Here is a 15,156-nt window from a genome sequence, read left to right on the forward strand (position 1 = left end):
TCACTCTGGGCTCTGAGCCTGGGCTTTTCCATCTGTATAATGGGCCTCGAGGAGGCCCCTCCCTCACTCTGGGCTCCGTTGCAGGTGCGGACGGGACTCCTGATGAATGTGATGGGCGTCCTGCTGCTCAGCTTGGCCATGAACACTTGGGCACAGACCATCTTCCAGCTGGGCACCTTCCCGGACTGGGCCAACATCCACCTAACCAATATCACAGCACTGCCATCCACCTTGGCCAATGACACATTTCAGACCCTCTGAGTACCCCTCAGGTGCTGTCTCTGGGCTCGGCCCTCCCAGAAGTTCGCGCCATCATCTGCTGCCAGGACCCTACAGGATGATCAAGCAATTCTTCTCTGTGATCCAGTACGCAGCAAGCAAGGGTGACTTCCAGTGGTCCACTTGGGTCCATAGTCTCGTTATCTAGGATACCTTCTCCTCTGTCATGCAGTTCAGGGTGCAGCTACCTCCCAGATCTGCTGCCTGAGCAACAAGCTCCTTTATCTCTGAGCTGTTCTGTGGTTAGGATGCAAGAAAGCCCAATTTCAGCAACAATAAGCAAATCTGGAATGGCGTTTGTCTTGAATAGGTAGGGTGGGAAGCACAGCTAGCATCCCTCACTGACTACACAAGTTACCATCTGGAGAGACCATCTTGCCTTTAGGGATCGCCTTCCTTCAAGAGACTTTGGGGCTGCTGGGTCCCAGTCCAGCTGTTCCAGCTGTTCACAGCTGGTGTGTGCTCTGCTTGGTGGGGGCCAATTCTCTGCCAGTTATTCAAATATCACCCCTGCTGATACCCAGCAGCCAGGGGTATTTTCAATCCCTGGAGACAGGGGGAGGGACAGATGACATCCTGAGGACATAGAGATCGTGCAAAGCCTCCTTGCTGCTTCTCCGGGCTCCCGAGCGCACAAGGGGAGTTCTAGACCTTTCTACTGAAGCTTATTAGGATTTTCCTGTTCAGTCTGATTCAGTGTGGCCACAGTTTCAGGGTCAGGCCAAGTCTGGGCCATGCCCTCTCACAGGTGACCCGTGGCCCCTCCAGCCAGGCCCCTTCCGCATGTGGCCCGCAGGGGCCTTCGTGGCTGCAGGCTTCTTCTTGTTCCAGGAGCTGGTCTTTACCTCCCCACCCCGACCCGAAGTGGTAAGCATGTTTGATTAGCAAAGGCCACATTTTTCAGGGGTGAGAGAAAAGTCAAAAGATAAATTGGGGCCTTGTAAGAGGTAAATGTCTCAGGCAGGGAAACACCATAATCCTCTTCTACAGACGAGGACAACTTAAGACTTGCCCTGAGCCAGTGGCTGGTGGAGCCTGTCCTAGAGGATCTGATCCCTCCTTGCTTCAAGTAGGAACATCTCAAAAAGGCACCGGCTGAGGGGCCCAGAAAGCTCACATCCCCGGCTTCCTATGCCTCTGAGGGATGAGGTTCCCCAAGCAGCTCGGGATGGGAAGCAGCACCCAGGGACTGAACTTGTTCTTGAAACAGCACAAGTGAGTCATGGATGTTCCCCTGGGAGCAGTGGGGAGGAGGGAGAATGGGCTCCTTGTCCTTCCCGTGGGGTTACTTCAACATTTAGTCACAGTTACAGCCCGTTGGGGTGGGGCGTGCACTCCTATTGGATGGGGCAGTGGAGAAATTCATTCACAGAGAAACCCAAGGGGCTTATAACCGGATGAATCGTGATTTCAAATACTTCTGATTGAAAATTCTATAAAATAAAGAATGTTAATCAACCCTGGGCCTGGAGATTATTTGCCTTTGTGGCCATAAAAGAGCTTCAAAGCCCTAAGTTCTGGAACTGGGGGTTTCACAGAATTGACCTCACTTCCTTACTGCTCTCCCCTCTCCACTCTACTCCAGCCACATACTCAAACTCTCCTGCCTCAGGGCCTTTGCACATGCTCTTTCCGTTACCTAGAACACTTTGCTCCCAAATATATGCTTGTTTCTCACTTTATTCAGGTCTCTGCTCAAATGTCACCTCCCCAGAGAAGCTTCCCTGACCATCAGGTCTAAAATATCACCCTCATTACTTTTTATCCCCTTATCCTGCTATATTTTTCTCCTTAATATTTAGTCAGGACACTGTATTACTTACTTTCTTGTTTTTTAACTTTCTCTCCCTCTAGAAAATAAACCTATGAGAATACAAACTTTATTTTGTTCAGTGTTGTAAGTCCAGTTCCTAGAATCGTTTCTGGTACATAGTAGTAGATGCTTAGTAAACATTTGATAAGTAAATCTATACCAGAATTTATGAGAAAGCAAACTCACTCTTCAATCTGGGGTCTGTTTAGCTCATTTCTTTATTCACTCATTCTTCCATTTATTCATTCAACAGTATTTATTTAGAATCTGTTACGTGCTAGTTCACTGTCCCGAGCCACATGGAAATTAGCCCAGGAGACAGGCAGTAGGCAGGTAAACAAATAGGTAAAGTGACTCTGGGTCATAACGTGGGCTAAGAAGAAAATGAAACTGGCCAATGTGAGAAACCTACTCAGAGGCTATGTTAGCCAGGGTGGTCAGGGAGGACTTCTCTGAGGAGGCGGCCCTGGGCTGAGACCAGTAGGAGTCAGCCATGTGCTCAAGGTGGTGTGGGAGGAAAGGAGATGGCAGGGGTGGTACAGACTCATTAGAAATTTACCAAGGACTCATCTGGAATACACAAGGAATACCCAGATGCCAGAAGAGACAAAAACAAAACACTTACCTGAGGCTGCATAACGAATCACCCCAAAGTTCAGGGCCTTAAAACACAACACATTTCTGCACTTGGTCAGAGTTCTGCAGGCCTGGTTTTGTCTCTGCTGTACATGGTGTGGCTGGGGCCACTCAGCTGGGGGTTTAGCTGGCGCTGGAAAGTCCATGATGGCTGTGGACCCTCCAGGGTCACGTGGCTTCTCCAGGAGTCCAGCCTGGACCTCTGTACATGACAGTGGGCTTCTCAGAAGGCAAAAGCAGAAGTTACAAGTCCCCTTAAGGCGTGGGCTTGGGAGTCCAAGAACGTCAATTCTGCCACATTCTGTTGGTCACATCAGGGCACAGGGTTAGCCTGGTCCAAGGGGAGGGAAATAACTCCGCCCCTTGATGGGAGGAGTGTCATCCACATACAGGGCAGAAGATGGCTAGCCACCAACTTTGGAAGCCTTCCACCATAACATCCAAGAGAAAATTGGGTGAAAGTTACAAATATGCCGTTCTAAAAAGGGATATGTAAGTGGCCAGCGGGTTTATAAAGAGATGCTCAGACCACTTGTAATCAGGTAAGTGCAAGTTAAACCAAGGTTCAACAACATGCCAATCAGACTGGCAAAAACTAGAAAAGTGGACAGTGAGTGATGGTGAAATGGGAGGGCACAGAAACCCTTGTTTTCTGTTGGCGAGACAACAAACTATTACCATCAGCCTGGCAAGCAACTTGGCAGTAATCGGGGATTCATTGTCTGCGTTCCCTATGGCCCATCCTGTTCTTGGGCTTATATCCCAGCAAAATTATCCCATGGGTCCCTAAGGAGACAATGTAGGAAGATATTCATGCCACAGTTGTTTGAGGTACCAAGGAGCCGGAGGCCACCGAGATGACCGTCACTGGGGAAGAGGGGCATTTAAATAAAACACGGAGGAAGCACCCCGTGGAAACATGGCCACAGGCAGTCGTGATGAAATGTGGATTGACAGCATGAACACGGACAGACTCCGGCACAAACGTCAAAGAGAAGATCATGTGGGCAGAGGAGTGGGAGCTGTGGTGGTAAATGGGGGGAAAAGGTGAGTAAAACTCATTGAGCGAATAGTCCAGTAAGCTGCATGGGACAGCTGGCTCCACCCATAACATCTGTATGACCTTAAGCAGGCCCTTTACCGTTTGGACTTTGGTTTCCCCATCTGAGAGGTGAGGGTCTAGTTACAAGGTGTGGGCAGGCGGTCACTTATGGAAACCACAAGAGAAAGCATAGACCCTGGTGGTGAGAGGGAGGGCTAGGCATGGAGAAGCACCTCTCAGCCCGGGGTCTGCGGGACAGCTGCTGAGCTGGAGCCGACAACTTTAGTCCAGGGACACATCCAGCCCTTGATGACGTCACAGGGAAGTAGCTGTCCTGGATCTTCCTCCCCTCTCTCTCTCTCAGCTCTCCTGCTGGGGCTCCCCAAGGGGCAAGCACAGCTGTATTGGTGAGGGTTCTCCAGAGAAACAGAACCAACAAGATGTGTACGTATGGGAAGAGTTGCAGTTCAAGCCCAAAGGCAGCCTGCTAGCAGAGTTCCCTCTTGCTCAGGCGAAGCCGGCCTTTTGTTCTATTCAGGCCTTCATCTGATTAAACGAGGCCCACCACATTATGGAGAGCAATTGGCTTTATTAAAACTCCATTGATTTAAATGTAAATCTCATCTGGAAACACCCTCACAGAAAGATCCAGAATAATGTTTGATCAAATATCTGGATACCATGGCCCAACCAAGTTGACACATAAAATTAACCGTCATACCAACAGAAGCCAGAATGTAAGGGAGTCCTTTGATGCAGCCAATCCAGGTCCTCCTTTATAATTTTTTGTATTAATTACATGTTAAAAGGATAATATTTTGGATGTATTAGGTAGAATAAAATATTTTATTAAAATTATTTTCACTTTTTTAATGTGACCACTAGAAACTTAAAACTTTTCTGTGTGACTCACATCATTTCTCTCAGAGAGCACTGCCTATCGGATGAGACTCTAGCCACCTTTCCACATTCTGAAGCCAACTGGATGGTGGCAACAGTCTACCCCCACAAGCTGTAAAATTCAGTGACTCTAATATTCTGTGGACCTCTGATTGTGATTCTAGAACTGAAGAATTACCACTTCCTCTTCATGTTCTGTCTTATGGCTCTGAATCCTCCACCCAGAATTCCCCTCAGCAAAGCTCTTTCTATTTTTGATGATTCAGACACTCCTTCCGGATGTTGTGGGCTTAGGCTCAGGCCAGCCTTATATAGGCAGAAGTGACTGCCTGTATGTGCTGAGAAAAACCAAAAATATCTTTTGCCCTTTCCCTCCCTGTGCTCACATCCTCCCAGGTCTTATGCATCCACTAGATGTCCTGGGGGAATGACCAACATGTTCCTTAACCAATCAGCTCCCTCGTGCTAGTGCAGTAACTAGGCAAATGCCAGTGTTTTCCAAGACTTTTCCCTCCTACCAGCACAATGCCCTGAAGTTTCCTGTGTGATGGGACCCAGGCCATGGGATCTGGTCCAGTGGGCATCATAGAGGCCTGTATGATCTGGTCTGAGAAGCCTGGGGCTCACTCAGGCCAAGCTATCAGTCCAGGTTGGAAAGAGCTGGCCTGGAGCATTTATATATTGTTTACTGGGCACTGAACATACATTATCACATTGAATTCTCAACCCTAAGAAGCACGTACTAGTATTCTCCTCATTATAGCAGAGTACATCCAAGTTCAGAGAGGGACAGTGTCTTTCCCAAGGTCACACAGCACAGTAAGTGGCATAGCTGGCATTTGAGTGAAGGTCTGCCACCTCCACCCCAGGGACCCTGCAGATCAGAGGAACAGCTAGACTGCTCCCTGCATCAGTCCTACCGAGGCCTCTGTCAGAACTTGTAAACTGGTGGCCTTCGTGCTGGCTTTGGCCCACAGACCTACCAAGATCGGCCTGCACAATGGTCTTTCACTTTTTAAAAATCCTGGCTTTTGAAACTTGGAGGCTTCTACATAAAATTGGGAATGACTGGCATCTTTGGAAAAACTGGCCACCCTGGTAATGTTGGGCCTCATTTTCGAGGGGCTTCAACCCTTAGCTAGAGCAGAGTAGAAGCTACCCTTTTCGAAGGGCCTCCACATGGCAGTTCACCGCTGTTTCCACCTGGCCCTCTGCACCTTACCTTAGGTGGCCCCTGCAGGTGCCTGCATTTCCCGCTCTTGGTCTACTCTGTGTGCCCAGTTCTTTGCAGACTTGACAGTGGCCTGGCTTCCTAGAGGGGCTTGTGATCCAGGAAGGGTGTTAAGCCCTCTAAGGACTACAGGTGTCTCATCTAATTGTGTGACTATGAGAATGCCACTTCCCTTATCTGGGCCATGGAACACGCTCCTTCAGGCCTGAGCAAGTGACCCAGGCAATGTCCTTAGAAAGGAAATGACAGGGAGTCTGGAATACTGCCTAACTGTGCCCCCCGCCCCAGTCCATCCTGTAGGGTGGGGGGCTGGGGGCTCAGGAGAGGCCTCCTGGCGGAGGTGGTCCTACTGGCAGTGATGGGGCACAGAGACACTGGAGTGTAGTGGGGAGGAGGGTCTGCTTTCCAGGAAGGGATTGGCTTTCAGGACAGCCCAGAAGTGTACCTGCAGGGCAGTGACCGGCAGAGCCCACAAACAGAGAATTCACTTTCCCTGAGTGCCTGCTCTTGGCAGTGCCAGATGCATCCCAAGGTCAACATGAATCTTGAGAATTCTTCCCTCCCCACCAGTAGGGCCCAGTGGCTGACCAGTAAACTCTGGAGCAAGGATGCTGACTATAAATCGTGGCACTACCTGTTACTAACTGAGCGGCTGGGTTAAGGGACTTAAGTCTCTGGATCTCAGTTTTCTGAACTGAAGAATGGAAATAACAGTCCCTGCCGCAAAGGGTTGTTGGAAAAAAAAGATTCAGTGAACGCCAGTAGAAGCTATGTAGCAGCGTGCCTGATACTTAACAAGTGCTCGATAAATGTTAACTGTTCTTATCCTTACGCTCTTTTAAGAGGAGAAAACTGAGACAGAGAGGCAAGATCACCTGCCCAAGGTCACACAGCTAGGGAGGGACAGAACTGTGATTGGAAGCCAGGTCCATGTAGGGATAAAGACAGGAAGGGAGCTGAGAGGGAGACCAGAGTCCCTGACGATTGGAAAGAGTCATAGCAGAGGTCCAATTGTCTCCTGTGGGTTTCCACCCCCTAAGAGTTAGAGATCAGGCTCTTCTGGGGGCACATAACTATGCATGGGGAAGGAACATGAAGCCGAGCTGAGTTCTAGCCCCAGCACTACCGCTTCTCTGAGCCTCAGTTTCCTCCTCTGTAAAATGGGACTAATTCTACCTTCTTGCTATCGGGATTAGAGACTTTGCTTGAAAAGGCCTTTTCTCTCCTCCCACACCTTCCACTGGCTCCTGCCTGCCGGAAGAGGATGAGTCAGCTTGCCCAACCCCCTGGGAGGTGGGCCCAGGCAGGGCGGGACAAGGCCACCAGAGGCACTTAATTCGGGGCAGAAAAGCAGAAGTGACAGTTCTGGTCACTTCTGGAGGACGGAATTCCCCCCACTTCCTCTCCACTTACCTTCGCTGCCTGTGCCCGCCTGCCCAGATCCACTGCTGTTCAGGGAGCATGAGGGCCCCCCGGGAGATAGCTGAGCATCTCGTCAGGACCAGGTAGGTCTGGGGACTTGGACACTGGGGGCCACAGGCAAGAAAACAGTCAGTGGTCAGGCCTGATGGGTATGAGCTAGGTCTCAGTCTCTGCCATTCCCTGGCTGTGTGACCTTGGGTAAATCCTCACCTCTTTGAGCCTCAGTTTCCCCATCTGTGAAATGGGAGTAATAATAATGTCTACGAGACTGTTGTGTGCATTGAATGAGAAAACGCATGCTTAGGGCTTGCCATTGTGCTCGGCTCAGAGTAAGCACCCAACGAGTGGCAGCTGGTTCCTTAGCATTTACAACATTCAGCACGGACCTTGGCACCCAATATGACTTAGAATTGGTTTTCCATTCCAATATCATTCAAATGATTAGCTATCATTTTAACAGCTACCATGTTTCAAATATGAAGTATACAGTAGAAGGGAGTTTAGTCCCAAATTCAAATGTCAGCGGGACTGGGAAGACCATATTTCATCACCTCTAACCTCACGTGGGTCCTCAATGCCGCCCAGCATGTATATAACTTCCCGAATTCATTTACTCTCCCACTTTCCTGGCCACCTATGTTATACCTTCTTCTTCACCTTCAAATTTCCATCATCTCCTCTAGCATCCTCACCATCAGTGCTGATCTGCCATCCTGCTACCCTGAACAAACAGAAGCAAACATGCTACAGTCCACAGATATTTATGGAGCACCCACAATACATCAGACACTATTCTAGGTACTTAGGATTTATCAGTGATCAAAAGAGACCAAGTCCCTGCCCTGGTGGAATTGAGGCTCTAATGACAGGTATTAGCTGACATGGTACTTCGTATGTGCCATGACCCTATGAGGTACCACTTTTATGCACCATTTTACAGATGACAAAACTGAGGCACGAAGAGGTTAAGAAGCTTGACCAAGGTCACACAGATGGTGAGTGATGAAGCAGAGATTTGAACCCAAGCAGTCTGGAGGTCACGCCCTTAACTATTGCTCTGTTCTGTGTATACTGGTTGATACCGGTACATAAGTACGCACAACTTACCTGTCCATTCACCATCACCTGTAACCATTTCCTGTGCCTTCCCACCTGCTACTAAGGATGAACAGCCCCTGCTCCTTTCTAAGACCAGCCCCAGCTTCCATGCTCTCAATCTCACCCATGCCACTCACTGAAGAACATCACACCAGCGAGCCTCCCTTCATCAATGTCTCCCCTCTTGATTGGATCCCCCATCTGCAAACATGCTCAAGTTCCTCCATCTTAAATGAACTTGGTTCCATTTCCCATATCAACTACTACACCATTTCTCTGCACCTTTACTGCAAAAATGACCTGAAACCGTTGTCTGCACTCGTGCCTCATGTTCTTCTCCATCCAGCCTCCCTTGGGTCCACTCTAGTGAACAAGCCACCCAGCTGCCCTTGTGCAGGTCACCAGTGACTTCCACGTGGCTAAATCCAATGGTCATTGCTCAGCTCTCATCTTTCTTGACGCATCAGCAGCACTTGACACGTTTGCTCACTCCCTTCGTCTTGAAACATTTCATTGACTTGGCTTCCCAAGCTCCACAGTGCCTGGTTTCTTGGTCTCCTGTGCTGGTTCCTCCTCATCTCCCAACCTGTGAACCATGGAGTGCCACTAAGCTCCGTCCTCGGAGCTCTCTCCTTCTCGCCAGCACACTGTCTTAAGGAATCTCATCTACCCCATGGCTTTAAATACCGTCTATCAATCCACAACTCCCAGCTTTATATCTCCAGCCTGCTCTCTCCTCTGAATTCCAGATTGTTTCCAATCACACATTCAGCAGTTCTGCCAAATGGCAAAATTGACACCTCAAATTTCTGACTGCCAGCTGAATTCTTCCTCTCCTTCCTCCACTCAAACCTGTTTCAACCACAGATTTCCCATCTCAGGAAACACCACCTCAGTGCTTTCAGCTGCTCAGACACAAAACCTCATTGTCATCCTGAACCCCCCTCTTTCTCTCACACTCACAACCAGTCAGTCTGCCAATCATGTTGGCTCTTCCAGCAAAACGTATCCAGAGCCCAACCTCTTCTTACTATTCCTCTGCTATCACTCTTCCATGGAAGCTCTATGAGGCCAGGAATTCTCCTCTGTTTTATCCATTCCTGTTTCTCCAACGGCTAGCACATAATAGTTGCTTAATAAATATTTGTTGAATGAATAAATAAGACTACAATAGAGGAGAAAAGTTCCTCAGAGATCAACTGGTCCACTCTTCCCATCCTCTAAATTATAGAGGAGACACTGAGATCCATAAAGAAGGAGTGTCCAGGGTCACACTGAGCTGACCAAGACTATGAATTCAAGTGAAAAAGCATCTCTCCCCATTTCTCTCTCTCTCATCCTCTCTCTTTCATTTGTGCTTCTCTCTCCATGACTCTTTCATTCCCTTGCACCAGTTGCCCTCATAAGACACACGCAGCCCAGGTATTCATCCTCTCGTCCTCAGGAACTGCATGGAAACTAGTTCTTGCCTGACAACTCAGTGAGAATAATCCTGGGGAAGGCTCTGATTGGCTCAGCTTAGGTCATATGGGTTTGGGGTGGGTTACTCTGATTGGCCCGCCTGGGAGGAGTGCCCACCACTGTGGCTAAAGGGGTGGAGCCTGTTGGCAGTTGACGAGTTTGTAGGGCAGGGGCATTGGGCAGACACACAATGCCCCAACCCTCCTGATAGAGGCTCCCCCTATTTCCTTGTGTGCAGGTGGAGATTCTGGTACCTGGGGCTCCACAAGGCCCTTGCCCTGCTGCAGGCCGCCTGGGTTGCCTTCTCCCAGCCTGTCCCAGCCAGCTGTGGCCAGCTGCTGACCCAGCTCCTCCTGTGTGGTTCCCTGGCCATTGCTGCCGCGGGTCTGACCTACCATGGGCTGGTGTCCCTGCTGCTTTATCCTCTAGGGCCCTCGGCCATGGTGGCCACTGTCTGTGGCCTCCTGGCCTTCCTGGGCCTGGGACTGGTGCCCCCTGCCCGCTGTCTGTTTGCACTCAGCGTGCCCACCCTGGGCACGGAGCAGGGCCGCCGCCTGCTCCTATCCTGGAGTACTGCCACCCTGGCCATTGTCGTGGTCCCCAACATCTTGGCCAACATGCACGCGGCTGGGCAGGTGCTGAGGTGTGTCACGGAGGGCTCCCTGGAGAGTCTGCTCAACACCACTCACCAGCTGCACAGAGCCTCCCAGGCTCTGGGCCCTTACGGCCAAGCAGGCAGCCAGGGCCTGACGCTCCAGGCCCAGGGCGATGGCTCCTCCTTCCGGCTCCACATGTTCAGGGTCACTCAGCAGGTCCTGGAGGACTTCTCCGGCCTGGAGTCCTTGGCCCAGGTGGCAGCACTGGGGACCCAGCGGGCAGTCACGGGGCTCTTTATGCTGGGCCTCCTAGTGGAATCAGCCTGGTACCTCCATCAATACCTGACTGACCTGCAGTTTGATAACATCTATGCCACCTGGCAGCTGGCTCAGCAGCTGGCAGAGGTCGGGGCCACGCACCTGGTGGCCTCCCCACCAGCCTGGCTGCTGTGGGCAGCCCGGCCAAGGCTGTCCCAGGGGGAGCTGCTGAGTTGTCTCCTAAGGCTGGGGCTGCTTACCCTGCTCCTGATGGCCACAGCTGTGACAGTGGCCATGGACCACGTGGCCTTTCTCCTGGCGCAGGCAGCCGTGGGCTGGGCTCAGGAGCTTCCCGCTGTGCCCGTCACGCTCACCATCAAATATGATGTAAGTGCTGTGACAGGAAGGTGGGAATAGAGTCATTTCCTTGAGGGAAAGGATAGGGTTTGTTAAACCCTTGACTCAAAATTGAATTTTACTTGCCTTCAAGTCGTGGTCCTTGGATACGCTGTGGGATCCAGGGCCTTTGGCAGATGAACCATGTAATTCTCATGACAACCTGAGGCAGTGGCTTCTGTTTTCACCCCTTATCACAGGTGAGGATACCCAGAGGTATTAAAATAATTTGCCCCCAAGGCCACTCTTCACACGTCGCAGCATATCCCAGCCTCGTTTTTCTCACTCGTACAAACTGGATCAATCCTCCTTACCCTGCAAGGTTACTGTGAGTCTTAAAATGTGGTAGAAGTATCTAGTCGGCTCCATGCCACATGGGAGATGTTTAATAAATAGTGACTATTATTAATAGCTCACATCTGTAGATAACAGACTGGAGGAAGCCTTAGGAACAGCCCACGGGCCAATCCTGCCAGCTTCCTGTTTTTATAAATTGAGTTTTATTGGACTCAAATTAGCCATGACTTTGTTTACATATTGTCTGTGGCTGCTCTACAAAGTTGAATGATTGCAACAGGGATCGTATGGCCTGCAAAGCCTAAAATATTTACTATTTTAATGGTAATATATATTTACCATCTATTTACTGTTGGAAAAAATTATGATCTCATCAAGTTTTGGGGGTTTTAATCTTTTCTTTGGCCACAAATCTTTTTCTTTTTAATGGTGAGATCTCACACAAAAGTCCATTGCGTAAAACATGCCAAAGTGTCAGACCCTGAGTTAATAATATTAATAACTAATATTTGCTGAGCACTTATTATATATCGACTAGGAAAGTGTTCTTCAAACTGAATGAAATCAATTTAATCAATTTAGGGGGTCATGGTGCTGTTTTTTTTTTTAATGGATAGAATAGGCTAGAAATGTATTTCAGAGTATATCATAGGTGATGGGGGATGTATTGTTCTATGAAAATTTTCTTCATAAAATGCATTTCTTACTGTCAGTCACAGTCAAGAAACATGTCAGGCAATGTGCTAAGTGTGTCACCTGATTTTCTGTACTTCATCAAATCTAAGATGCATTTTCTGCAAGTCACATCATCATTCTATGCGTTAGATAAGAAAAGGCTGCCACTTAAACCATGACACAATGCCTTCTTATTTAGAATTTTAATTATATTCATATAAAACAGTTCACTGATCATTTAACAGATTTATTTTATCATTTTTCTCATGGATAACAAGAAAAATAGTGAAGTAATTTTCTGAAGCTTTTCCTAAAACCTCCCATTCAAGCCTGACTCTTTGGAATGACTCTGGCTGAGTTGTCAGTGTCTGGTTTTTCACCTGGTCCTGTTCTCTGTGCCTTCGAGAGAGAGCACTGGTGATGCTCCACTATGTTTCCCAGCATTTTCTTCCAGACTGTGGACACTCAGTCCACAGGTTTTGCTGCCGGCACCCTCTGACCAGAAAGCATGTTACCAGTCATATTGATATGAAGACACACCTTCATCACAAAGATGTGAAAATGTGGGGAAAAAAAAGAATCCCAGAACTGATGAAATAAAATAGTTCATTTAATTGCCACTGTGATCCTGTAAGACAGGAATTACTATCACCGCTGATTTACCGATGGAGACACCGGGGCTCAGAGAAGTCAGTGAACTTGTCCCAATTCATCCAGCCTGTAATTGCAGTACCACGGCTGCACTGTGACTCTGGTGGGCCCTTCTGTGGATGCCTTTCTCCAGAAAAAATATTAATGATTGCATTGGTATAATGACAAATATATTAATATTATATGGTAAAACATATTCTTCAACTTAAAAGTTTGGTTTTTAATTCTCATTTTAAAAGAAAATAAAACATTTTCATAGGCCCCTAAAAGTACTGTGGGTCCCCAGCACTGTGCTTTATGGGGAAGATGTCCGTGGGCAGAGCCAGGATCCAATCCAAGAAGTCCGGTGTCGAAGTTCAAACGGTTAACCTCTGACCTCCCTGCTTCTCTAGACCCCATCCTTCTCGTTCCAACATGCCCCATGGAGAAACTGTAGGGCCTAATACTTAGGAGCAGGATATTGGGACCCACCCTTGCTGGGACTGACTCCTGGGTGGGCTGCATGTAACCCATGGTGTGACCATAGATTCCTGTCTTTTTTTTTTTTTTGGTACGCGGGCCTCTCACTGTTGTGGCCTCTCCCGTTGTGGAGCACAGGCTCCAGACGCGCAGGCTCAGCGGCCATGGCTCACGGGCCCAGCCGCTCCGCGGCATGTGGGATCCTCCCGGACGGGGGCACGAACCCGTGTCCCCTGCATCGGCAGGTGGACTCTCAACCACTGCGCCACAAGGGAAGCCCAGGTTCCTGTCTTTTAAATGAGGCTTGGGCTTCCCTGGTGGCGCAGTGGTTGAGGGTCCGCCTGCCGATGCAGGGGACACGGGTTCGTGCCCCAGTCCGGGAAGATCCCACATGCCGCGGAGCAGCTGGGCCGGCGAGCCATGGCCGCTGAGCCTGCGCGTCCGGAGCCTGTGCTCCGCAATGGGAGAGGCCACAACCGTGAGAGGCCCGCGTACCAAAAAAAAAAAAAAAAAATGAGGCTCCTCATGGACTCATCCTCATAAAATTGTGCTTACTTGATGGACTAGAACATCTGAAGTTTCACTAAGGGCTCAGAAAAGAGTAAATGCCCTTAAGCATGAATTGGTTTTCTCTAAAGCGTTCCCTGCAAAAGTAATAACAATATAAATAGCATTTGTATGGTGCTTTTCATTTGTCAAAAAGCCTGTTTCAGATTCCTGATCTCAGTTGACCCTCGTCAAAACGGGCAGATTTTGCGCCCATTTTGCAGATGAGGACAGGGAAAGTTGGACCCATCCAGACCCACAAGCATCCGGATGTGGTGGGGGACAGGGAACGGCTGGGGTGTCTGTCTGCTGACTTGGCCTTTTTCTCCTTTTTGAAGGCTGCATACACCATCCTGGGCTTCATCCCTTTCCTCTTCAACCAGCCGCCTCCGGAGAGCCCCTTCCTCTCTGCCCACAACTCCTTCCAGTGGGAGCTGCGCTTCGTCGCCCCTGGCTGCCCACTGCTGCCCCCCCGGCGCCCGCACACAGCCGCTCACCTGGCTGCAGGCGCCCTGCAGCTCGTCGCTTGCTCCACGGTCCTCCTGGAGACCTACGCCCGTCGCCTGAGGCACAGCATCGCTGCCTCCTTCTTCACGACCCAGGAGGCAAGGAGGGTCCGCCACCTTCATGCCCGGCTCCAGCGAAGATATGACAGGCACCGAGGCCAGCAGCTGGCCCCGGGCACTCCACAGGGCTCCTGAAACCTGGGCGGGCAGCAAGCACCTAGAACGGCTAGACAGACCTGCTGGATACCTGGAAGGACAGAGAGCAGTGGCGCCGAGAGGAAAGCGCTTTGGAGTTGCCCAGACCTGAGTGGTAACCTTGGCCCTTCTGCGAGCTCCCCTGTGTGACCTCGGGTAGGTCACTTCACCTCTCTGAGCCTTGGTTTCTATATCTGCATAAGGACTGCGTAACAACAATTAGTGTGACCTACTTTGCACACGGGAATGTGTTAAGGGTGGAATATTGGGCAGGAAAGGCCTAGATAAACAGAAAAGGACGATGCGAAGTGAAGACAGGGTTCCTCCGGCCGGCGCCAGGTGTCTGTCCAGGCTTCCGTCTGCATAGGCTGCTGTACCTGGTAGATGGAGACTTTGCACCCTGACTGTGTCTAAACGCCCCTGGAACTTATTTATATGTTTCTGAATCTTCTGAACTTATTTATAGTCATTAAAATTTTCTTGATTTTATAAATAAATGTATTTATTAAATTCTAAATTAGATTGTTATTCCTTTGCTTCAAATTCCTTCAGGCTTTTCCCATCTAGGGTTGCCAAGTTTAGCAAATAAAAATACAGGCCACCTGGTCCAATTTGAATTTCAGATAAACAACGAATATGGGTTTGGTATAAGTATGTCCCGAGGCTACTTACACAAAACCAGTATTTGTTGTTTA

General features: G+C 49.5%; 2 protein-coding genes across 7 annotated transcripts in view; both read left to right on the plus strand.

Moving 5' to 3' along the window:
• Nucleotides 1–2,052, plus strand: part of SLC13A3 (solute carrier family 13 member 3) — an 87,279-nt gene extending 85,227 nt beyond the window's left edge. For all 6 annotated transcript variants that reach the window (XM_081256933.1, XM_081256932.1, XM_081256930.1 and 3 more), the window contains one exon: nucleotides 85–2,052. In XM_081256933.1, coding sequence (XP_081113059.1) covers nucleotides 85–261 — 177 coding nt within the window. In that variant the 3' untranslated portion in view covers nucleotides 262–2,052. The remainder of the gene's footprint in view (nucleotides 1–84) is intronic.
• Nucleotides 2,053–7,324: 5,272 nt separating this feature from the next.
• On the plus strand, nucleotides 7,325–14,877 carry OCSTAMP (osteoclast stimulatory transmembrane protein). The gene is given in 6 exon segments (XM_081256426.1): nucleotides 7,325–7,406; nucleotides 10,121–11,123; nucleotides 14,099–14,451; nucleotides 14,453–14,516; nucleotides 14,519–14,599; nucleotides 14,602–14,877. Coding segments are annotated over 6 exon segments (1,689 nt in total). The 5' UTR covers nucleotides 7,325–7,362; the 3' UTR covers nucleotides 14,746–14,877.
• Nucleotides 14,878–15,156: the final 279 nt, after the last annotated feature.

The sequence above is a fragment of the Mesoplodon bidens genome, assembly GCF_964165515.1.
Source record: "Mesoplodon bidens genome assembly, chromosome: 15".
Lineage (NCBI taxonomy): Eukaryota > Metazoa > Chordata > Mammalia > Artiodactyla > Ziphiidae > Mesoplodon > Mesoplodon bidens.